This window comes from Embiotoca jacksoni, unplaced genomic scaffold (assembly GCF_022577435.1).
Source record: "Embiotoca jacksoni isolate LCO1_2020_lvr unplaced genomic scaffold, fEmbJac1.0.p SCAF_14, whole genome shotgun sequence".
Classification (NCBI taxonomy): Eukaryota; Metazoa; Chordata; class Actinopteri; family Embiotocidae; genus Embiotoca; species Embiotoca jacksoni.
The window spans coordinates 17191500-17217537 of record NW_027185274.1 but is presented as its reverse complement, the minus strand read 5'-3'; the positions used below and the strand labels follow the sequence as shown (position 1 = coordinate 17217537).

General features: G+C 41.2%; 1 protein-coding gene across 3 annotated transcripts in view; it reads left to right on the top strand.

The window, feature by feature from the left end:
- The first annotated feature begins 4123 nt into the window (after positions 1-4123).
- The window catches only part of cadm1b (cell adhesion molecule 1b), a 161332-nt gene continuing 139417 nt past the window's right edge, over positions 4124-26038 (top strand). Inside the window, exon 1 of one of the 3 annotated variants that reach the window (XM_069148364.1) lies at positions 4124-4250. In XM_069148364.1, the coding sequence (XP_069004465.1) occupies positions 4175-4250 (76 nt within the window). In that variant the 5' untranslated portion in view covers positions 4124-4174. The remainder of the gene's footprint in view (positions 4251-26038) is intronic. The other 2 variants (XM_069148363.1, XM_069148362.1) reach the window with 2 other exon arrangements.

Here is a 26038-nt window from a genome sequence, read left to right as displayed (position 1 = left end):
TACATTGAAAGGTCGATTAACTCAGTTATTTTTAAAAGAACAAAGTGATTATGATTTGATTTTTCCTTTTTTAAATAAATACGTACCTCAGACTCTGTAGTTGCAGTTGAGAGTGTGACACAAGTTAGGAAGCAATTAAATAAGGGAGACACTTCAAATAGTTTTCTAAAAGTATACGAATGAATGAAATAATCAATTGCTTGCTAAAGTATCAATTGGACAGAAATATGAAAAAGCTGAAATTAATAGATAAACAGTGAAGTAAAGGTTGTGGATAAACGGTTGGGTTAAAGAGCTAAGAGCAACACGTGAACAGTGGAAAAAGTCAACTGAAAGTGACGAGTAAAAGTTTGAAACATTCAGGTTTGTGAAACAGATAAATGGTTGAGACGTCTAGCTTCTGCATGCAAACAAATCGACTATGAAAAAATATGTAACAATGTATAAATATGTATGTATAAATCCTATTTGATCTTCATGTCTATATGGATTGTGGGCTACATCTGACAGAAACGGTCTGTGTGTTGGATGAGATGGACCACTTGCAGCAGAAGAAATATTCATAGATCATAAGAAAGACATAAAAGGATTGAAGTAGCCCAAAGTTGCAGAGTGCAAGTCCCTGCAGTCTCTCCGAGTTCAGACTAGCGCTGTGACATTATTTCTCTTCCGCATGCTTGGGTCTCTCCAGCCAACTTCACATACACTACACCCTGACAAATGTATTACCATTAAGCCCCTGTAGGGCACCATGTGACCTCTGATTTATTACAATCACCTGCTATTTGTCTGCAGATGCAAAATTGCCTATACAAGCATCAGCTGATATAAAACATTTTTTTTTAAAGAAAGTGTAGCATGTGTGTAACAATTAGGTGTTTACCTGTTTTCTATTGGGGAAAATGATGGAGATTCATTGACAAACACGTACACAAGATGTTGGATGTGTATGTACTTTCTCTCACAAACAAGCAGTCTAAATTGACCACAAAGTGATTTATAACAGTCAATAATCAGTGGAAAATGCTCAACTTAATGCAACACAACTGAGAAAATGTTTCAAAGCGTCTACATACCATTTACTTAAGGGTGAAGGAAATTTACTGCATGACTTCCTGCATTAGTATCTCATTAAATCATCAGGAAGTAACATGAGTTCAAAGTCTTTTCATTTATGATCTCATGCATGAACACCGCATTATTTTAACTAAGGTGAGGGCATCATCAATGATTATGATTAATTCTGTGCAAAAAGTTTTTGGACAATTTCTTGGAGCTGTCCATTTACCTGCAGGTTACTGTGAATAAGACACAAACATACCAACTCTGACACACTTTGAACTACTACTTCCTGAAGATTCATGAGGTATTTATGCATGAAGTTATGCACAAATGATTGATAATTCATGCACCCTTACCATCAAGTGTTACCTCAGGTCAGGTTACCTGGCGCCGCGCTAGTGGCAGCCTGCTGCAGCAGCTCCCCCCTGAGAGCCCCCCTGCTGTAGTGAAGAAATTTCCCCTCGGGGATTAATAAAGTGTATAAAATCTAAAAAAAAATAAAAAAAAATCTAAAATAAGAGTTTCCTTCCTCAAAAACACATGTAGATGTGATCTGCATGTGGTTCCTACATGTATGTAAATGTGACAGAAAAGAGGCAGGAAACCAATCGAGTGCACGTGTTAAATCCCTCACAGGCGTAAAGAATTGATGACCTGTGGTATTTCTGGTAATAATTTGCGATGAGCGGGGAAAAAAAGAAAGAAAAGAAAGATAGACAGAAATGTGCAGCAACACTATTCTACTTTATAAATACTGTTGTGCTATAATAAGTTTTTTTTTTTTTTAAATCCTCAGGGTGGATAATTGTACAAGATAGAAGCTTGAAAACACTAATTTCCACATATATGACTTCAGTCGATATGTACTGTATGTGAGGAAAACTGCATTCTGCTTGCGCCTGTATGTTCACTTGTGTGACGTAAGCATGAGAAAATCCACATTTCGTTTCAATAAGCTTTGTTCTGGCTCAGCCGTTGGGGTCACTTACAACAGTCTGATTCAATTATTCTTCCTTTCAAAACAGGAGGAAAACATTTTCATGGTGAATGGTTTGCTTAAATAGATTACCATCTCAAATAATTCAATTTCCGTTAATTTGATTGATTTCATACCAAGGGGAAAAGAAATCTTAATTTAAAACCATTGCATTTCTAATCAAACATTAACTGAGAAAAAGGCCCGGGTGAAAATCTTTTATTACCAGTTTCTCTGCTAATTTAAATAGCAAACGCTGACGGCTGCCCCATTAAACGCCACCGCCACTACTCAGTGCATGGCTGGCTCGTGCGGAGGGAGATCTCCAAAATAAACTACTTAACAGCTTGAAACACACAGAGGACACACACTAACATGCACACAAACACAGGAGAATCTATGGCAGGCCGTTACTACAGAGGATCCAGATGAAGCAGTTCAGTCATCTGATCCATTCGCATCCATTATTCATCCAGCTGGGGGAGACAGAAATGCTGGGCTCCTCTTCTCAGAGAGAAGGAACCCCATCTATCCTCGGGAGCAAAAAGGAAATGCCAAGCAGTAGTGGAGTGAGTCACAGAGACAGCGACAGAGAGAGGGAGATACAGAGAGGGGGAAAACAAAAGTTGAAGGTGTGGGGGGCCTCGCGGTGAACAGGAAGTGACGTGAACCATCAGGCGTACTCCGAATTACTACAAAAAAAGAAGTTTAAAATGTAGAAAAGACATAAGAAACTATGATTTAAAAAAATAAATTATAACCTGAATGTTTCTCCAGGTGAACTCACAATCTGATGCCCGTCACCACCGACACGCCTTCAGAAAAATAAAGAAGCCAGGGCCGGCGCTGAACGCGGGGAGGGAAAAAAAAAAAACACCTCGTGGAGACGTCATGTGTGAGTGGCAGGCAGAACTGGCAAGCTGCCACAGATAATAACATCTGAGATAAAAATTTGATGTGTGGAATTCAAGCTGTAGTGATAGGAACGGCCGAGGCATTAGAGCCAACTTCTAAATGCTATCTGCTCATCCATGGAATGAGGACTGACACGCAGTCTCAGAGAATAGATTGTGCAATTAGGAGCCTTTTGTGCCGTTCTGACACAACCAGAAAGGGAAATGAGATTCAAAACATTGTCATGGCAGCAGCTCTCCGTAAGCTCTGCGATTTCCCTTAAGATTGTTCTCATGTTCCTTTTTTACAGGTGAGAACAAATCCATGAAGTCCAAACGTTAGGCGCTAACAGAATACAGTGAGGGAATGAGAGGAAGTTCCGGCGGTCACACTTATTAACAATCTGTTCAAACTGTGTGACTTTTATGGTGGAATGGTGAATCCTGAAGTGATTTTTCTTTTGTACTTTTGAGCAGCATGCCACCCCAGCTGCAATTACAACATGTAATACACGGTTTAAAGGAAAGGGGGCGCTCTTTGAGTAGGCATCAAGCAAAACGGCTTGAGAAGCAGACACTTTGTTAATTATCCTTTTGATTAAACAGGTTTCCTTTTAACACACGTGTTCCTTTTATTTTGCGATTAAAAACATTTTTTTTATTAACAAGCCTGTGTGACAGAAATATATCCACAATTAGGTTCAAATAAAACATCCTATCTTTTATCTGCAGCCTCCAAAGTGTCCAGAAACATACAAGAACACACAGTCTGCTCCTCATTGTATAACAAACATCAACTAAATGCCGTGTTATCTGAGAATTATTCCTCCCTCAGCCATAAAACCCAGAGTGCAGCTAGCTGAGTACAGGTTGGTCTCACCCACGTGAACTAACAGACTATAACCATAAAATAAAAATTACTATAATGATCCTATAAAGTGTGTGTGGTTCTCGTGGTGAATTCATGATAACACTTGCCATGCAATCACTGTAATATTCCCTCAATATTCCTGCAGGGAATTACTGTGCGGAGGATAATACATTTTTTTTAAAGTGTCCTATGGCATCACTTTAATATTCCTGCACTGTTTTATAGGCCGAGTTGTCGTTGCAACATAACGCAGCCCAATATGATGCCGGGCTCCCTGCTTAAGCCCTCCCTCCGCCTCTCATGTGTCTACATTTCCATCCCATGGCCGTCTCTAGGTGATTTAGCGCCGCCAGTCTCAAGCAGGTGTCCAACATGGCGATCACGGGGAGCGGATCTCTCGCTATTTCTTTCTGTGTTTTCGTGATTTCAGCGGCGTTACTTCCACAAGGTAAGTTTCTCCTTTTGTATGTGTGTGTGTGAGGGTGTCTGTGTGCCTGTGATGCCGCTTCCGAAGCAAAGAAAGCCCGGCGAGTACCGGGGAGAAGTTGTGGTGCGTTTTGCGCGCTAGGAACGCACAAGCTTCCCCTTCAAATCTCAGCATCACTTTCCATCGCTCTCATTCTGCTTCGACTCCAAAATACTCAGTGTTTCTGCTAACTGCTCGGCTACTTATCGGATGATTTCAGCTCAGACTGAGAGGCTGCTTTTTTACTGCAATACGCTACAGAGCACTGCAATAAAAAAGTAATGTTAGTGCTGCACAATTGCACCGCCGGAGATAAAAGTATCTCCAGTGAGAATCGAGTGAAGTGGTCGGACAGTATTTGGACCTGCAGGGGCAAATAAAAGGCAATTATTTAGTGAGACGTGGCTCTATTTGATCAAACCGAGACCGATTGCCACGGCTCCAGCGCACTTGTACCCTTCAGTTCTACCGCATAAACCTTCACAGTCCCAACTCATCCCCACATCTTCACGTCTCTCCAGTCTGCGCTTCAGGTGCGCTTTTGGAGGAAAAAAAAAAGAAAAAAGAACACGCATTGCAGCTCTGGTGTCGCTCAGTGTCCTCTGGCTGCACAAACTGCAGCCCCTCGTGTCCGCAGTCCTACACTTCTCCTCTCCCACTGTCACCGAGGCTTTGGACACCTATACAATCTGCTATCCGTCGCTGTTAGGCTTCTGCAGCTGCATGAACCAGGGGGTGCCTGAACGTGCAGGACCATTGCAGTCCCCCCCCCCCACCACCGGGCAGATATCATTTCCGCCGTGATTCCACCGTTGTTGCATCAGAGTTTCATGCGTCAGTTGTTTTGTTTTTTTCTGGAAAACGTACCCGCTGACAATATGACGCATGTGAGGCTGTTAAAATGTGTCAGCTCGCAGCCACTTTAAATCCCTCACAGGGGCAAGATGGACATGTCGTTGTGTTGTCAGGTTGTTAAAATGGCCAGCAACAGTTGGGATGTCAGGTAGAGACACCTGGAGACCACTTAAGCAACTCATGGGGGTGGGGGGGTGGTAATTTCTGTCTCAGGTTTTTTGCCATTAGTGGTAACACACTGAGGCTTCACCCATCAACAGGTCTGCAAACTCATGTGTGTGTGCCTGTTAAGAGATTGACACTTTTTAAAAGCATTTGTTTTAGACAGCGTATGTGTTTGTTGCGGTTCACTGCTTACAAAGCTTTCCCTTCACTTATTGAATTTGTTATGGTCTGTGTTGAATAGCAGTTGATTGACATTTACAGCTTCTCCTTGTCACATTAATTTAATTAACCTCAAGTCCAATAAAATAATAATGCATCATGAACGCACAAAAAAAACAACCCAAAAAAACCCCAGGATTGCAACATCAAGGAAAGTGATGCAGCATCTAAAATCCCCAAACAAGAAGTGGTCTGATGTGACCTCAGGGTTTTCATTTGTCTGATTGTCTGTGTGTGTGTGTGTGTGTGTGTGTGTGTGTGTGTGTGTGTGTGTGTGTGTGTGTGTGTGTGTGTGTGTGTGTGCTGGGAGTCTTCGTAAAGAGCTGACATTCTGCTTTTGTTTTTTTACATCGCTCAGATTTTCTTTGTTAATGATCCCCAATCAGAGGATTTGATCTTTTGTTTCCACATCTGGTGAGGAAAGGAACAATTGAATGTTCCCTTCCTTCAACAGGCGTCCTCTGTACAGTAGGTGAGAGGAGCGTTAATTAAAGGAAGACGGACAGATCCTCAGAAGAGGAAGTTGGCACTGATGAGGCTGAAGGGCTGCCTCGGCTGAGCATCCTGCCATGAAACGATGACACTTTGCCTTTTCCAAAAAGAAATGTGTTTAGCAAAGTCCCCCCTCCCCCTCCCTCCCTCCCCATCCTGAAGGGTCAGCCTGTTGTGGCGCATCAGACGGTCAGATTTCAGAGGGTGGATAGTCCCACTTATTGCCAGTTTAAAGTCATTCGTCAGGACTGAGCGATGGTGAAGTGGATCAATACGAGCTGTCATGAAGCCTCGAGGCGCCGCTGAATGACAGGATCTTGGAGAAACAAAAGGAAGCATGCAGTTGTTACGGTGCTCTCGGTTGCCAGTTGGCATGTGACCCTGCGAGTGATTGAAGTTGTTCGTCTCCGGCTGCTTTTGGTGGGTGGGGGGTAGGGGGCGAGGGGGTTGGCTTTGAAACAGAAGACTGCTGCAATCTGCTCACAGTGTGCAGCTCTGCCCTCAATTTGTGTTTCTCCACTCTGCGCTCAGGAGGGTGGTAGTTTCTTATTCCCTCAGTTATGGTGCAAGTGTCGGATCTGCCCGTGTTTTCTGATTATCCTGTGACAGTTGGTGCATGTTGGGGCTTACGGGAAGTACATTTCTACTTTTATTGGGTGTTTTACTTTAGATATGATCATTGGAGGGAGCACAGAACAGGACCAGCGGGAGAAGAAGTATTCAGGAACTTGTGTGTAAACAATGCAACAAAAAGTTGACTTGACAAAACTGAAAAGAAACAAAAATAGTTTTGGCCTGTTTTAATGTTGTAGTTGTTCAAGGTGGAGCCATAATTAATTTCTTTTTGGAAGTTTCATCTCTAAAATTGCAATTATTAATTGAACCTTTGTTTTTTTGTGTGAAAAAAATATTTTGAGAAGTCACTAATTACGAGAAATATCAAACAAATGTAGTGGAGTGAAAAGCTCGACATTCGCACTTCAAAGGTAGTGAAGTAGAATTGTAAAGTAACACAATGGCGTTTGAGTGGATAAAAATGCTACCTCAATATAATCATTGAAAAATGATCCAAACAACAAAGTTAATATCAAAACAGCTGCGGATCAATTTCCTGTGGAACCACTAATGGATCAATGGACTAGTTGTCTGATCTCAATACATTAGTGCTGTTTGTGCATCACACAGAAGAGTTCCTCTTCCTACTATCTGCGTAAAATAGTAATCACAGTACAGTGCAGTGTTTCAGGATAAATTTAATACCACAGTTAATGGCCCTTTGATATGTTCCCGCTTGTGAAGTATTTCATCGCCTTGCACGGTGAGATCATCACAGTACATCATTTGTAACAATAATATACTCTTCTATTTAAAGAAGTGAATTTATTGCTCATTAAATTTACATTAAACCCTGCTTAATAAGCCTCACTCTAATTGCCGGATAATGCATGGCACTACTTTATACCGTGGCAGCTAATCTTGCTGCTGGAAAGCGAGTGGCTGGCAGAGAATTGGCAGCTGATGCACGGAAGGAATTTAACCACTTGTGGCAGATGAAACACGGAGAGTGATGCGGGTCATCACTCGTTTCTCCGAGGGCGTTGCCAGCCTGCGTTTTTTTTTTTTTTCTGTATCTGCTCAAACTTGTCGACTTTCACACAGTTCCCAACAGGTTCAGGTGATGTGGACGTGGAGACTCATGCCGTTTAGAGGGGAGCGTAGTTATTTTATGTAGCTATAATTTACAGATGTCCCCTAAAACACATCGCATGCAGACTATTGTCAGATGCTACAATTTATCATGAATGCATTACTTCCTGCATGAATACCTCATGAAATCATCAGGGAGTAACATGGGTTCTTTATTTACGATCTCATGCATGAACAACACATTAATTAAAGCATTAACTGAGGTGAGTGCATCATCAGTGATTACGATTTATTAAACATGATCATGAGGAATTCTTTGCAAAAAGATTTTGGGCCAATTTTTGCACCTGTCCATTTACCTGCAGGTTACTATGAATAAGACACAAATATAATAACTCTGACATCATAATAATCGAAAAATATTCGTGCTCACATGAATTGTTCTCGCACTTACTGGATGGTAAAGACCAAACTTCACGTCAGGGGCCTCAAACATGATGAACTCATGACTAATGATGCTTCGTTAATGATGATTTTAGATGTGCTCTGTGTTTCAGAATTCATCATGATCATGTTTAATAAATCATAATCATTGATGATGTACTCACTTTAGTTCATGCTTTAATTAATGTGTTGTTCACGCATGAAAGACTTTGAACTCATGTAACTTCCTTCGTGATAATTCATTCACCGATAAGTGAAGTGTTGCCAACATTTGAAAGAGAAATCGCACCTTTGGCTCAAACAGTGAAAGACATCGCTGTAGATCTGCAGAGCTGTACGTAGAGCTGTAGATCTGTAGATGTCTGGCCCCGCTGTTGTGGTCCAGCCAAAAATATTGTGTTTATGTTTTTTACCGAGTTTATGAGCACCTGTTAAATTTCAGCTCATTGTGAGCGTCTCTGCCGTTTTTTACTGTCACTCGGTCGCGCCAATTTCTCTCCTCCGTTTTATGAAGGGCAGGGCTCGGCCCCCGCTGCACACACACACACACACACACACACACACACACACACACACACACACACACACACACGGAGTGCAGCAGAGACAGAAGTGAACGTAATGTTACTTAAATTGACGACAAGGACACTCGTAACGTAAAAATAAAAAAAGCCAACAAGATTAATGTAATGGACAAACATCAACCCCAAACAGGCGCGAAAGAAGAAGAGCGAGAGGAGATTGTCTACGAGTTCCTCGTCTCTGTCTACCCTTGACTTTATGTTCTTTTCACTTCATGAAAGAGTCCAATCTCTCCTCAAAAATATCAGCGCGGCTGCCGGGTACAAGAGTTCTTGTCCACAGAGTGGGACCTTTAAGTAAATACTGTGTCTGCTTGTTTTGTCCAGGTTTACAGGAGTGCTGCTGTCGGCATGTTGCCACTTTGAGTCATGTAGATGATGTATAAAAAAAAGATAAAAGAAAAAGTAAAAACTCAAGCCGTTTCTATGGTGGGGATTCGTACCGCCGTGTCGAACTGAATGACAAACTGAGGACGATCAAAAATGTGTGTCTGTCTGTCTGTGTTGAAATGGAGTAAACAGTCAATTAGGAGAAGCAGACAGATGACAGGTTCTTTCATGATTGCCGGGACAGAAGCTTCCATTCACAGTGCCGTGGTAATGAGGAGGAGAGCTGATGTCTCCGCTTATGAATATGACATTGTTCTCTGTGTTCCCCCGGATCTGAGGGGGACCTCACCGGATTGGCTGCGATGCTCAGACGCTGACAATCAGGTCCACAATGACAGAAAAAAAAAGAAAAAGAAAAGAAAGGAAAAGGGAAACGCAAGGATTTTGTTTCTGAAAGGGACACAGAGTTCACATTAGAATGGGTGATGGAGCAATTACAAGCTGCCATTAACGAGGTGGAGCACTCAAAGTGCAGCACTTCCTAAATGAAGACCTCCACGAGGCTGATATCCTCCGTAACTTCTAACATACTACAACAACATCCTAAATGAACAAACCAGAATCCTTTTTCCTCCTACCCAACATGGAAAGTGTTAAATTGTTGGGTTCCTTCGTGTAATGCTGTAAAGTTCTGTTTAAAGGACTTTGCCGTGCTAAGTGCCCTAAAATCACCCGTGTTGCGATTTGGCGCTATATAAATCAAATGGAATTGAATTGTACCATTATATAGATATGTAAAAAATATCTTAACGTGATCTCCTCCGTCCTGTTGTGCCTCCTGCCGTTACGTTTGGGTTTGTGTTTCTGTTGTGGTTTTTTTTGGGTGTTATTACCAGGATTAAAGCTGTAGCAAGTTTTGACCTTCACTAAATTTCACCGCAGTCCACCGTATCAGCAGATAATTTTAAGATTAAAGCTGGAGAGGAGAATCTAATAGGACCAGCCGCTCCCAGGAAAACACATTTATTCTTAATGCTATTAACAAATTAATGAATTAATAGAGTTATTCATGAGTGTTAATTACTGCTCATGAAAATCCTCGTGTTGTTTTGGCTTAATGTTGGTTTCAACTTTGTTATTTTTGTTTTTTGGTTAATTTGTATTTAATTGCTTAATTATTACAAGTGCACCTGATTTGTTTTTTTTCTGTCTGTTGTTGTGCAGCACGTCGGTCGGCGCTACTCTTTTCTATATTTGGCTGCAACTTGATGGAAGTCTGCATTTTCTGGTTTTCTCTGATGTGGAGATGGTATTAATTGAATACCAAGATATTCGAAAGTAATTAAACATATGAGTAAATACGGGCAAAATATATGATATAGCCATGAAAAATGCCTGACAACTGACACAAAAATGCAAGAAGTTGCGTTTAACGCCGCAAGGTTGTGTTTTTATGACAAGCACGAGCTGGTCTGGGTGCCAGGACCTCAGAAGTGGAAAGGGTTGAATGATATTTCGAAGAAGCTTCGCTGGCTGTTTGGTCGGTCGAGGCTAAAGAGAAGTCCAACATAGAGAGAACCTTGAGAGTGGTCGACACTCTCAGCATTACGACTGAATAACAGCTGGAGGAGAAAGCACTGGTTCTGTGAGAGAAGACTGAACCTCTGATCAATAAATTCAGTTATCGAGCTCCCGCTAATCCACTGCTTGGATTGGATTGGAAAAGGTGCTGGTTCTCTGCTGCGGTGTTTGGCTTTCAAAAAAAGGGGAGACTTTGTTTGTTTTGTTTGCTCCCATCGAGAGATATCGAGGTGCCTTCGGCTCCTTTGGACCAGGTGTCCTCTGCGGTTTGATGGCAGGCCACTCACTTCCACAGAAGTCGGAAACGAAAGAGCTTTTTCTCTGTGCCGGAGCTCTGCTGCACCCTCAGACAACAGGAGAGGAGCATCACCTCTCTGCCTCCTCTCCGGGCTTGTTTGGCCAGATCTCAGCTGGATAAAATAACCGCTGTGTACCCTGAGTCACAGCAGGGGGAAGTAATGCAGCGCCGCTCTACAAAACCAAAAGTACAAGTACAAGTGTTCCTTCCCAGCAGAATGCAAATACTGCACTAATCAATACATCTTACACTAATATAAAGGCAATTATCTGCAGCCGCCACACTGAACTCTGAAGTTAGAGTAAAAAAGAAACACATTTTCCCAGATTTATGTCTTGTATATACAGTGAGATATCATGAAAGACTCCGTTCTTGCTTTACACCACACAGTGGAATCAGTCACTCCCTGTCTCATCGGAGTTCTGTTTGCGAATGCATTTATGCAGACTGAATGAAATATTATTCCCTTACGCAGCAGGGTATATCTCGACTTGGGGACTATATTAGAGTATCCCAGTCCTTCAGAGTTTCTGTGTTTGCTTTTTGTTTTTTTTGTAATTTTATTTGAACCACACAGTCAGGCATGCCAGCTAGAAAGAACAAGCAAGTCTGAAAGACACAACGTTTAGTACGCTAAAGGACCAGAAAAAGATAAGAGACTTCTTTATGGCCCAAATTTAAGATGTGTTGCTGTTGTTTCATACTGTCTAGTTAAATATTTAGAATCTAAAGCCACTTTTAAAAAAATCCATTTAAAATGATAAAAAAACAGAACAAAATCTGTAAATCCTCACATTTGAAGAGCTTTAACAAGAACATGGTAGAAACCTTTTAGAGAAATTAATCATCAAAACTCTGCTGTGTTTTCTGTGTTTTTTTTGTCTACTCAGAGAATTGACGGTTAATTTCAGCCTGTCTGACTCACTTTAAATGTTTGTGTCCTTAATTTTATGTTCTGGTGCTAACGGTTCTGTGTTACATTGATAAAAGCTTGTATTATTTGTCTTTCTCATCCATAAAGACTGTATATTAACACCTTACACTAAGTGTTACATGGCAGCTCCACAAACGAACGAGTCAAAGGAATAGTTCAACATTATAAATAGAGTTGTCATGTGCTCTCTTGCCCAGAGTTTTAGGATGAGATCTGTCCACACTAAATATGTAACTGGAGCCAGTTAGCTTAGCTCAGCATAAAGACACGAAACAAGGAGAAACGGCTAGCCTGGCTACAGTTAACTAATTCACTGTATGTTGTTGGTTAAATCCAATCAAAGATCCGACTGGAAGTGTCAACGAACCAGTGGAGGCTCCAGGAAGTCTCCACTCCAGGAAGACCAAACCAGAAATAGGGAAGCCAGGTGAATGGTTTCAAAGGGGTTGAACTTGGCCTCTTCACTAAACATAGGAAATGTTTTGGGCCTAACATGGAACAAACCAATCGTCTCTTTAAAAGCTAAGTTCCCTTTCACCATGGTGGATTTCCTACCACTTGGCAGATTTCCCAAGTAGTACAAAAGAAAGCTTCTCTGCTTGTGTGCAGATTTATGTTCACAATAATAACCTTTTACATTTTAATCTTTTAATGTTTTGCCTGTTTGTGCGCTGCATGTCCCTGTTTCACATCGCTACATTAAAAATATGACCTTAAAAGTAAAGTAAAATACTGCATAATTGACTTAAGACCAGGTTTTTCTTGGTCAATCACTTCCAGCTGCCTCAAGATATCCATGCACCAACAATGTGCCTGACCGCGCCTCCTTTTAAGACCAACAGGACCTATTTTAAACAAAGTGGGCGCTGGACAGAAAAATTACAACTTTGTCGATCTGAAACGAAGAAAGACACTTCCTGAAGGGAACCATCGGGTGTAAATCACAGCCCTCAGACTGGTGTTTAACCCCCCAGAAACGACACGCTGATGTTCTTTGGATTCTGTTTGTATTAAACAAAAGCAGGTTGATTAGCAACCTACACAGATTCTTCTGAGTGGATTTTGTTAGTTCTGGAATAAGCTGGTAAAAGTCTTTAAAAGTGCTCATTGTTACAGAATCGACTCGAAGCCTCCTCTCAAGGTGAATCCGAAGAAATTTTGCTCCTGTTTACTCAGAAGTGAGCTGTTGTCTGACAGGTTGGTGTTGCCTGCCTCGGGGGCATCTTGCTCTTGAGTTATCAGCGCGACGATAGACCCATCTTAATTACTCTCCGATACAGCACCATAATCTGTCATTGTCAGGCTGATCAACACGGTGCAAACCCAAGCACTGAAGCTCATTCACCCAAACCAGAAGCCTATTGATTAGTTCTCATACTTGAGTCATTGCACCGCGGAGAGCCATGGGAGGCAATAGAGCTAATGGAAGGGGGGAACTCAAAGTCACATTGTTTACATCCAAGATGACAGGTAAATGTATTTGAAAGGAAATATGGGCTCGTTCCATCGGCTCCCAACTAGCAGACCGTCTGCAGCTAACAAGGAAAAGAAACCCCTGACTCCAAGACAGCTTTTCCATTTCAGAATAAAACCTGTCACTTTGTTGTCTGAGGCCTTCTTGAAGCAGTTTAATATGATTTGTTTCCATTTTTCTTTGAGCACTGCATTGTGGGAAAACAGTTTCCATCGACCACCCAAGCGCCCAAGAAACGAAGGCCGTGTTAATCTGCATGCTGACTGTATTGAATACACTTTCCCAGTCTGTAAAATCCGATTAAAAGAAATGTGTCGCATTGATTTTAGGCACAACTAACAATTCGGTATGTCTTGATGGAAATCATTACTGCTGGAGTCGGAAACGACGCAACTGACCTGCAGCTCCGACGGCGTTGGCTGTGCGTCGCGTGTTCTACCGCTCATCAATGACCGGCACATGTGACGCTGCAGAGACTTTTCATTGTAAGGTTTCATATAAAAAAAAAGGCTCAGGTTGAAACACTAACTTTATTGCCTGATATTTTTGTCGTGATATTGAAATTTATATCGAGATTTTTTTTGTTTTTAGGTAGTGTTGGCATCGACTACCAAAATGTTTTTATCGTGACAATCATACAGGTTATATGCATATGACGAAGCTACAGTGTCGTTTGTTTCACCTTCACCGATCAAGAATAATCACAAATAGTTTGTTATACTTGTTTTACAAGAAAATACCACATACCTGCATCCACGGTTCGATTTCCAGCCAAGGGATGTAGGTTATGTTGAACGTCACTTCCTGTCACTCGCTTCTAGCTGCCAAAATAAAAGCAAAATGTTAAAAAAGATTACACATAAATAGGACCGATGGCAGTTTGCAATTCTGTGTACTGATTTTCTGTTTGAATCAGTGCTTTAAAAGAGAAAAAGGTGACGAAACAGTTTCAACCAAAGACCCCAAAAACATTTCAAGAAATGTAATTACAAAGTTTGAATCTTCTCATTAACAAATTTTGTACTCATTTTCACCAATAACTTTGTATTAGTTTATGTTTTTCTCTCATTATGTTGGTATACAGATATATTTTTCTTCTTTCGTTTTCCCAGTGGGGTCTAAAGAGGGTGTTGACGCTCCCTTAATGAGCCACGGGCCTTAATGGACTTGCCAATGCAAGTTTTTTCCTTTATCGTTATGTCCTTGTTTTTTGTGCTTCTACTTTAAAGCAGTTTATAACTTTCCGATTAAAAGTCTTGTAAAAGAAAAACCGTTGTACAACTAAAAGTATTCACTGTAGAGGGAACTAAGCAACGAACCTACATTAATGCTATTCATTTGTCAAGATAAGCCGATTCCACATGTCAGATTTTTCACTCAAGCTAATTCTTTCATCTCGTCTTCATACTTTGTTCCGCCAGTGTACCAATTCAGGGCAAAATGGAAGAGCAGTTATATTTGCATGTATAAATATACTCAAAAGTGCACTATTTTTTAATGCTTTTAATGCTTTTGTGAGGAGGCCATACCCATCGACACTCTTGTCCCACATTAAAAAAAAGTATCCTTCCCTTCTCTAATAACATTTCGAGAGTTTATTTTAAACCTCCACTCAAAACATTTCTGATATATTAACAGATGAACAGACATAATCAGGCATACACAGATACAGTATAAATCCCATCCAACTCCCTATATTTGTTCGACTTGTAATGTTGCATTGAATTAAATTATAGCTGAAAACATCAAACATGTATGACAAGCATTCATCCCAAAGAAAGATATTTTTTCGAGTCCTCGCCTGTTTGAAGTTGTAATATCTGCCAAGTTGGCTGCCACGTGTTTCTATATATATGCACCACACACTGGTAAATTTGCATATTTTAACAAATCATAATACAGTAGATAATAGGAAGTATGCAAGCAACAGGAAAGCTCAGTGACAGAATAACTAAACGGCACCTCTGCTCACCCTTCTAGAAAATTAAGAGTCAGCTCTCGAGCAGAAGGACCTTTGTCTCCGTGGATGACGCTGTAGCTCAGGACCAGAAATCCACGCTTTAGTGTGTACACAAGCTGAATGAACAAGCAAAGTACATTTCTCACACAGGAGCACTTTTAGTTCTTCGTGCTCTTTTCTGCAATCAGGTCTCATATAGTTTTGACGGTTCGTGAATTTAATTGGTCGTTAAAGAATCTGGCAGAACAAGCAGCGGCGCTCATCGGCACAGAGCTGCTTTTCACCTGCCTGTTTAATTTGAATTTTGCCTTCATGCTAAGCACAATGACAGGAGAGTTTACAGCAGCAAAAATATGTGGACACGGGGTCTCGGAGCTCAACCTCTGTGTGCACAGACTGCACTTTGCTCAGCGCCTCATGTTGTGTATGAACCACATATGGGTTTCATTTTTTTTTCTCTTGTGAGCTCCAGTGTCGCTGCGTCTCTTGTGAGGACTGTCAGTCCATTCACTGGAGGTGTAGCGGCTGTGTCTCCTGTACGGCACAGCTGTATCCTTCCTGTCAACTCCGAAGCCTCTGTTTTCATGCGGCCGCATGACACAAAACTTTGCCGTCTTATTTTCTGGAGGCGTGGCGGTTAATAAAAAGAATCATTATTTGTGAGTCGTTAAGAGGATCGTTACTGGAAGTGTCAGTTTATGCAGCCATTAACACGCTTTTATTCCCGCTCCAACAGCAGTGACTTAGTTGCATGTAAATTCAACCAAATGTAGTTAAATGCTCCTTAATAATAATTAATGTTAACGAAAAACAATAAGAATTGTTATGTGATGTGTACAATATTATTTAAAGCTGCGTATCTGGTTAATGTTTGACATCTGGCCCCTCAACAAATAACTTTCAGTCCCTGAGTTAGTTTTTCACGCTGTGTTTTCAAGAGCCCGGCTGATACTGGATTTTTCGGCCTGATATCCATGTTAGTGAATAAACTGACCGATATTCTTTATATTCCTGACTTAACATTTTTTTACACACTAATTGTTGTTTTTGTCACGAGTATTTTCAAGCAAAATTTTTATACTACGCAGCAAAAAAACCACAACTTTTTTGTTTCTCAGAAGAAGGTGGCGAGTAGAGGCATCAACCAAGCACGTTGTGTGAAAGTGTAACTAACATCACAACGCCGAATGATAATGTTGACTGTTTGTGTCTCCAGCCACCTCGTGTTATATGACAAAGGGTACAAAAATGACAAAGACCACATCTCGAGGAAAATGTACTGGGCATCCCGGCTGTCAGGATAGTGAGGAGTTTATGTAGTTTAGAAGACAGTCTCACAGCTGGTTTGGATAGCAAATAAAAATCTCTTCTTCTTTTGTCAATGAGGAAGAGCAAGACAAGATCATCATCACTTGATGATGTTAAATCGATTATTTTTCTGGAGAATGAGCTGACGCGAATCTTCTCCAACCTTTTTTTTTAACAACTGTAGCAAATTCGCAACGCTGGCAGTATTGATTTGCACGTCTGTGTCGTTTATTCGTCATGCCTCCCACATTTAAGGTCTAGGAGTGGAGGCACTCGTAGCTAATCCAAAAACAGGCAAAGAGGTGGTGCATGCGTGGAGCTGAGGTGGCTCGAATGAAGCCTGGTTGTTGAAACCTGCACTGTGGAGAATCTCTGTCTGTCAGTGGCTGGTACCTGCAGCCAGGAAATAGACTGGACGGTACCTGCCTGTCACTCCATGAAGGCCTTCCCTAAATTATGCATAAGCCTTAATACATCTTTAACGTGAGTTGGAAAATGTTTTTTGACATTTTAACATGGAGGTCTATGGGGATTGACTCACTTTTGGCACCAGCTCCTGGTGGCCACTTGAGGAACTGCAGTTTTTGGCTCTTCTGCATTGGCTTAATTTTTCAGTCTCAGGGGTTGCTGCTTGTATACTATAAAACACACACACGCACACGCACGCACACACACACACACACACACACACACACACACACACAAATGGAACAATGTATTAATTCACACGAAGCATCTTTTTCTGCATTACGTGATACGTTCAGTATATCTGCTATGGACATCATTTTCGACAATACATTTTGTAACATTAGTCGGGCTCGTGTTTACACTCGCAACTCCTTCTGCATCCGGGATGAATTTCCTCTCAGCACACACGTCCCATTTGCACATCACAGACGGGAGACCAGGGCTTTTAAAAGAGGTGAGAGGAGCTCATGTGATTGACCCTGATTGATACTAGCTCCCAACACTGTCACTGTTAATGGAGGATAAAAGCTTCTGCCTAATGTCAGCCTGTTTTCATGTGCTGAACGGGTGAGCCCTTCCCATTCCAGAGAAGTAAGAAGAAAAATGGCACGGACAGAGATCTCACGACGGAAATGACTAAAACTTCTCCAACTTTGATAGGAGACTTTGTGTTCTTGTAGGACCTCGTGACTCGTGACAAGAAACTGATTGAGAAAATGTGTTTTCAGGGTCCTTTAAGCCTTTGCTTTTTCAGTGTTTTCCCTGCCATTAAAACACTTAGGCACAGCCCCCAAGAGTTTTTCACAGCTGAATGAAAAGAAAGATAAAGTATCTGTAGAAATTGTGGTCAAAGGAAAGAGAGTGCGCGAGCGAGCGTGTGTGACTGTGAGGTTGATGACCGGAGCGGAGTATGAGCTGGGTGAACGTGCTGTGCAGTGTGTGTACACTTTGAGCTGCTTGTCAGTGAATAAATGCAACAACTCCTCAAGACCAAGGCCCGTGTCCAGCTTTCAATCTGCAGATTAAAGTGAAGGCGGTTAGCCCAGAAGTTGGCATCAACGGGTTAGCATTTCACCTGAGCACGCTCATTTAAGGTGGACCGACCTTTAAGGTAGACCAGGTATTCTCATTTTAGTGACAATCTGAGAAACTCCCAAACAGAGAATGTAGATATGTCTGGCTGCTGAGTTTAGCTGAGTTTGTAACATTTATTAAAACTAGTCAAACTCGTGTTCAGTTAGCTGCCAGCTGAGACGACAGCCCCGCTGCCAAACCTTTGCATTTTCTGCATTATGCTACCCGTTTTACGACATGACCACTTGTACGGCAAGCGTACGGTGCACACGATTTCTCATGTTGTTACCACGAGTTCACAAGTTTCATTGAACGCAGAAAATGACACAATTTCCTCTAGTGGACGGACGTGTGTATTACACGCTCTGCTGCAATACCGGGTTGAGAGGACGGAGGACAGACTGATACTGACTGATCACAGTGTTCTTCATTCATTGTAAATTTCACTCAGTATTTTGATGTCAGGAATATTATACATATTATTGGAATTTATAGATTTCTTTTCAGTGAGATATTGTGTTTACAGTGACTTTGCTGTTGTAAACATTACTGTTGCTGCTGTAGAAACAATATTTTGTCATAGTTCAAATATAAATCTATTGTAATCTTGTTGTGAAGTTATTTATTTTAAATTTGTATTATAATTAAAAAAAAAAAAACATAAAACCAATAACAGTACTGATAAAGGACTAGGCCGATAAGATTAAAATTACATTTAAATTATAAAAACCTCCAGCTGCCAGCTGGAGAAACATTATTGGAGGATGATATAAGCCTTGTTTTACAAATGTTTTGTGATTATTATTTTTAATGCACAGTACATTATTTAAATATATAGTGATTAGAGTTGTCCAAAATTACTTGAAAATGCAGAATTTCTCGTCAAATCATTGCCAACCCTCCTCACAGCAACCCTCCAGCAAACCTCCAGAAACCCGGCACAGAAATATTTCCATACTACATCCAGCTTCAGATGTGATGTGGATTATTAAAGTTTAAGTGTATTTCCACTCAAACATACTCACCCACTACTGCCTGTTCAACTAATTTGTATGCCAAATGAAATTTTAACGGATAAACAAATCCACTTTAAGCTCAAGCAGATGTTATTTGCCACCTTGAATCTGATGTCAAACTCAATTAACCACTACTGTCTGTTATGAATGTTTAAATATATTAGATTGTCAGCAGAATGCGTCCAAGGACAGAATATGAGCAAAATAATTTTACAGCCTCAATCTGTGGTCAAAACCAAATCCAAATTTCTGTTTTGTCGGCATGTGTCGAGCTCAGCTCGGTACGGAAAAAGCTCAGCGGAAGACAGAGTTGCTCCAGTCTAAAAACAGATATCAATAAATGTAAACAGCACTGGCCTAGGGATGTCATTAAAAAGAATAGCATGTCTAGACCTCATAAAACCCAAACATATTGTTATTTCTGAGCAGCAGGAGTTATTGCCTGTGAGCACTAAGATGACATCCATCAATTTAGGGTTTTATTGGAAAATGTAGATGGGCTGCTTGGGAGATGTAAATGATTTACTTAGCATAAAGTTTTGCTTGAACAGGCAGCGCGATATTGTAGTTAGCGAGAGGCAGAGAAGTATGTGTGTGACACGGGCGGTTTTGAAGCAAAAGCTGATTTCCCCACGCCTGAAAGAATCACAATCTGTGCATGAATAATAGGCCGGACCTGCACGACGTGGATTATTCTGGTTCAAATATCAGTAGACTTAAGGGTTGTCAAATGGCATACATGTGTAATAGGATTGTTGTACACTTCGTTCATTTTGTCACTTGTACCCAAATGTCATATCTTCTAAGATTTACACTGATTGTTTCTCACTATGTGCACAAATTACTGCTTTTTTTTTTTTTATTCCCTCTGCCTTTTCATGTGATACGTTCAAGCCAATTTAACTGAACCGCTTCACATTTAAAATTGTTTTCATTGAATTTCGGCTGATATGATGGAAAGTGAAAACTTTGTGTGCAATGAAGACAGTTTATACAACAGATGTCAGAGCACAGACAAATCACTATTAACGTCATTACTACCTGCCAGTGCAATGTGACAATATGCAGTGTGTGGTGTGACAATGGTCTGAATATATTTAATTAACATGAAAAACATTCTAAATTTGGTCCACAGAAGTTTGTCAAATTGTAAGCTAGATTTTTGAAATGCTGGAGCTTCAAAGGGGAGAAGGATTTGCATTCAGTTGTGTATCACTTTGACATGTTGGCCTCATCTTCCAGTAAATCTCAAATCTACATTTATTCAAATGTGCTCGGCGCGGTGAAGGTTGACACTGCATAATCCGTCAAAATGTTCCGTTTGAAGAGAGGAGCTGGAATTATTTGAATCATCAGAAAGCAGCCTTGCAGATATTAGGAGAGAAGGAGCTCAAAGTTTTAACTTAAATCTTCAAATCTGTCGATATATATGGCATCAAATCACAGGAACTCAAGTCAGACTGAACCTTTTTCTCTCAACGTGATGCTACCATGTGTTTCTGGCAGCAAAGCATCTGAAATAATATATTTTATGTCAGGTGCAGGTGTGAAATAAAAAGGGTTTAAGATTAGAGACATTTCTTCATGAAGAACTGAACGTTTCTTTTCTATCAAAGAAATCAGTGGACTTTTCTTCCTGCTCACAAGACAACTTTCATCTGTACTGTCACAGACCGAGTCACCTGTCAATTCATAATTTAAGAGAATGGCGTAAATTGGTTGCAAAAATACAGGTGATGTCTTTTGACAATTGTCCGATTTTTGTGATTAACACCTATATTTCACCTCCTGTTCATAGATTTACATGAGTTTTTAATTTACTGTGTGTTCATTTTGTTGCACAGTAATCCTGCTAAGTCATAGTTCCTTTTACCTTCGTCTGACTATCCAGAGTGTTGGTATAAACGTGCAGTCTCGTCCTTTACCGCAGTCTGTGTGTTACCGCTGAGAGATCTGGTTCATGCAGTAAAACAGATCTGCTCGGGTCTTTTGGAGGGATTTAGCTGTTGCAATGCCAGGGCTCGACGTAGCTTCCTGGTCTGACAAGCAAAGCCAATACGGAAGTGCTTTAAAATGCAATACCACTGAGGGCCACCAGGTGTTGGCTCCGTAGACTCCCATTCAACTTCTCTCATGAAACACAAAGTTAATACGTCATGGTGTCATTTTCTAAAGTCACTTCTTATTAATTTTCTGGCGGCCCGTCTGAAAATAAATCCATCATTAATTAGATATTAAGCTCAAAAAGCAGTATGTTTGAGGACGTGTCTGTTTGATTGACAAGCCTGTGGTGCAGTCAGGTTCTTACTCTAGGTGGGCGGGGCATAGTGTCCTCAGGTTCTCAATCAGATCCGAGTCAGATCCACCGCCCCCCTCCCGCCCAGCTCATCCAAATATGGTCACTTCTGGCTCCAAAATAACAAGGTGGCGACGGTCAAAACCAATGGTTGACGTCACTGTTGGTTGCCGATTTCTCCCCTCGTGCAAACCTTACACCAAAACAAGTTCCTCTCCCCAATATTACTTTGCAAAGGGCACCATCGCTGCCAAAGCCAGAGCGTTTTTTTCTCCTGCACCACAATCACACTTAATTTGGGTGGCGACCATTGTTCAGCACTGAGAGGGCCGAGGAGATAGGTCTGACAATGCAGCACTACTTTTTTGCATTACCTGTTTGATTGATTTCGGAGCTGCCATATTATGTTTGTGGCAAAGGAAAAAGGACTGAAACTTTTAAATCTAATATAACTATAAAGTATGTGTTGGGAATAACATATATCCATGTCAGCACATAAAAAAGAAAATCACTCCTTACTTTAGAAACAAACTCATGGAAATGTTTACATATACATACAGTGGGTACGGAAAGTATTCAGACCCCTTTACATTTTTCACTCTTTGTTTCATTGCAGCCATTTGCTAAAATCAAAAAAGTTCATTTTATTTCTCATTAATGTACACTCAGCACCCCATCTTGACAGAAAAAAACAGAAATGTAGAAATTTGTGCAAATTTATTAAAAAAGAAAAACTGAAATATCACATGGTCATAAGTATTCAGACCCTTTGCTGTGACACTCATATTGAACTCACATGCTGTCCATTTCTTCTGATCCTCCTTGAGATGGTTCTACTCCTTCATTGGAGTCCAGCTGTGTTTAATTAAACTGATTGGACTTGATTAGGAAAGGCACACACCTGTCTATATAAGACCTTACAGCTCACAGTGCATGTCAGAGCAAATGAGAATCATGAGGTCGAAGGAACTGTCCAAAGAGCTCAGAGACAGAATTGTGGCAAGGCCAAGAGATCTGGCCAATGTTACAAAATAATTTCTGCAGCACTCAAGGTTCCTAAGAGCACAGTGGCCTCCATAATCCTTAAATGGAAGAAGTTTGGGACGACCAGAACTCTTCCTAGACCTGGCCGTCCAGCCAAACTGAGCAATCGTGGGAGAAGAGCCTTGGTGAGAGAGGTAAAGAAGAACCCAAAGATCATTGTGGCTGAGCTCCAGAGATGCAGTAGGGAGATGGGAGAAAGTTCCACAAAGTCAACTATCACTGCAGCCCTCCACCAGTCGGGGCTTTATGGCAGAGTGGCCCGATGGAAGCCTCTCCTCAGTGCAAGACATATGAAAGCCCGCATAGAGTTTGCCAAAAAACACATGAAGGACTCCCAGACTATGAGAAATAAGATTCTCTGGTCTGATGAGACCAAGATTGAACTTTTTGGCGTTAATTCTAAGCGGTATGTGTGGAGAAAACCAGGCACTGCTCATCACCTGCCCAATACAATCCCAACAGTGAAACATGGTGGTGGCAGCATCATGCTATGGGGGTGTTTTTCAGCTGCAGGGACAGGACGACTGGTTGCAATTGAAGGAAAGATGAATGCGGCCAAGTACAGAGATATCCTGGAAGAAAACCTCTTCCAGAGTGCTATGGACCTCAGACTGGGCCGAAGGTTCACCTTCCAACAAGACAATGACCCTAAGCACACAGCTAAAATAACAAAGGAGTGGCTTCGGAACAACTCTGTGACCATTCTTGACTGGCCCAGCCAGAGCCCTGACCTAAACCCAATTGAGCATCTCTGGAGAGACCTGAAAATGGCTGTCCACCAACGTTCACCATCCAACCTGACGGAACTGGAGAGGATCTGTAAGGAAGAGTGGCAGAGGATCCCCAAATCCAGGTGTGAAAAGCTTGTTGCATCATTCCCAAGAAGACTCATAGCTGTACTAGCTCAAAAGGGTGCTTCTACTCAATACTGAGCAAAGGGTCTGAATACTTATGACCATGTGATATTTCAGTTTTTCTTTTTTAATAAATTTGCACAAATTTCTACATTTCTGTTTTTTTCTGTCAAGATGGGGTGCTGAGTGTACATTAATGAGAAATAAAATGAACTTTTTTGATTTTAGCAAATGGCTGCAATGAAACAAAGAGTGAAAAATTTAAAGGGGTCTGAATACTTTCCGTACCCACTGTATACTCTTTCTCTATATAGAAGTTTTTATTTTTTTGTCTTTTACTTGCTGCACAATTGGCTTTAATATCTAACATTTTAGTTACGTAGTGAGGTAAAGAAATTAGTTTTATTCTTGCCGTCAAGTGTAAAAATAATTTTCGTGCTCACTCATCTTTTTGCAGCAGTGAAAAAGTGTTGTGATGAATACTGAAGAGAACGAAGAGGATGTGTCTCAGTGACTTCAGACAGGCTGTGGTTCAGTGGCCAGTTAATTTTAGTGATCCTCAACTTCCAACAGTCTCACATCAAAATATGTAATGCCAATGCTGGTCCACAGCTCGAACTGTATTAGCGTCACAAAACCAGCTCTAAAGTTGTGAGATGCCGACATTTAAGCCTGGGCTGTGAAAGAAGTAAGTCGGTGTTGGAAGAGTGACAATCACAACCCGTCATCAACACGTTTCCTGGTGCGATCGGATAACGAGTGGTCACCAAACGTACCGGTGGAAACGCAGTTGGGACGCATCGAGATCCGATCTGCTCAGGTCACATTCGGAGGTGGTCTGAGACGCTTGTGGCAACATTAGCTTTGCAGTGGAAACGCGATGCATCCTGGTCCTCACTGGACGACCACCTACTCAGCTGACGTCCTCTGAATAAGGACTAAAAAATAAATCCAGCTGCTGTTTGTTCCGACGTGTCACCGTCACATTACAGCAGGTTCGTTAGTTTGGGATTTTTTTTCCCCTCCATTCAATCTTTCACGTGAATCTTTTAGGGGTTTTTTTGGTACCAGAAGAAAATGTGATTGTGCTGAGCACAGCTGAACTGTAAAAAAAAGCAGGAGAGTTTTACTTCAAACTGGCTCTATAAAGCATCCTTTTAGCGCTTTAAAACAAGCTGCTACATGAGGCCTGTTTCACCAAAGCCTCCTCTGGAGCAATGAATCAATCCGACCCGAATCAATGGGGTTCTGACATTCAGGTTCCTGGTCCTCTGCTTATTTGCTTGTGTATTTTCGTGACATAGCCTACGTGTTCATTTGCATACAGAGCGGGGAAGTGAGATCTGATCTTAAGTGGAAATGTGGAGACGCATGAAATGCCAGGTGGGAACAGACGGCTTAAAGCGGGCTACTTGTGAGTCGACCTCACCAGGAGGCCTGTTGTTGAAGCGAGGTGTAAACAGCCTCATGGTCTGCGTAGTGAGAAGTTCAGAGGTGGTTGGATGGTTCGAGCACGGGACTTTCACCCAGGAGATGGCTGTTTGAGTCTGAGACGGAGACAAAAAAAATCAAATCAGTACAGCGCTCTGGGGTTCACAATGTCAGGAAAGGACCTTTTAATTATGGACCAGTTTTCAAGGAAACATTTCAAAAAGTAAGACGACAATTTCATGGATTTTAATAGCAATTTCTACCACCTTTCCAAAGATAAAGAGGAACATGTCATGATTTTCTATGATAATCACTTTCTATGATGATGAATTTGCGTTGACATTTTGATTGCAAGATCGCGATTACCTGGAGCGACTGAACCAAAATAAATAATGTCCTGTGGTGGTGCCAATTCTCCACTTGTGCCTGTAAAAATTGTCCGTGGAAGGAAGAGCAACAGCATGCATCGTTAAAAGAGTCACACTCTCAAACTCTGACAAAAATATGAACTTCCTGTCAATTTCATCCAACTGTTTTTATACAGATAAATAGAAACGATTATAATCATTATGCTAAATGATTGCGGTCAGCTCATATAATCACGATCGGGCAGTGATGTAATATTTGTGACAGGTCTCCATACAGCATATGAAGAATAAATAATCAGAGTACATACACTATATGAAGAATAAGAATCAAATACAGTATTTGTGGCTCAACATGCAGAAAGTTCAGCCCGGAGATGGGAAAAAAAATTTTTTTCCAGAAAGTTTGCAAACTAAAAAGTCTGAACAGATTTATTTTTTACACTGTATTTAAAAAAAAATGTATGCATAAACTTGTGTATTTGCCATCTCTTTGACTGTAGATTAGCAGGACAGGTAGATGAAGAGCGAGCGCAGAGGGAACTTTAATGCTCACTCTGATGACACCTTGAGCCCTCGGCTGATGAACTGTTGAATGAGAGCTGGCGGGCTCTCGGGGGAGCCGCTGTCTGTCAAAACATATTGTGAGCGCAAGTGACATTATGAGGAAAACACTGTCACCTTGTGCTTACATAAAGTGTAAACGCTGAAATGATACATTCGTAGTAAACAAACTATTAGTGCAATGGGTGACATGTTTTGTCCGGCGATTACGTGCAATTATGTTTAACGATTTCCCAGCGTGTCAAGACAAACCAACTGCATGTTAGTTTTTGTCTCCAGACATCGCTCCTCGTGTCGAGTAGGTCACTTTGGAATATTCATAACCTCTTATGTCATCAAACAGCAGCGCAATTTACAGCAAAAACAACCC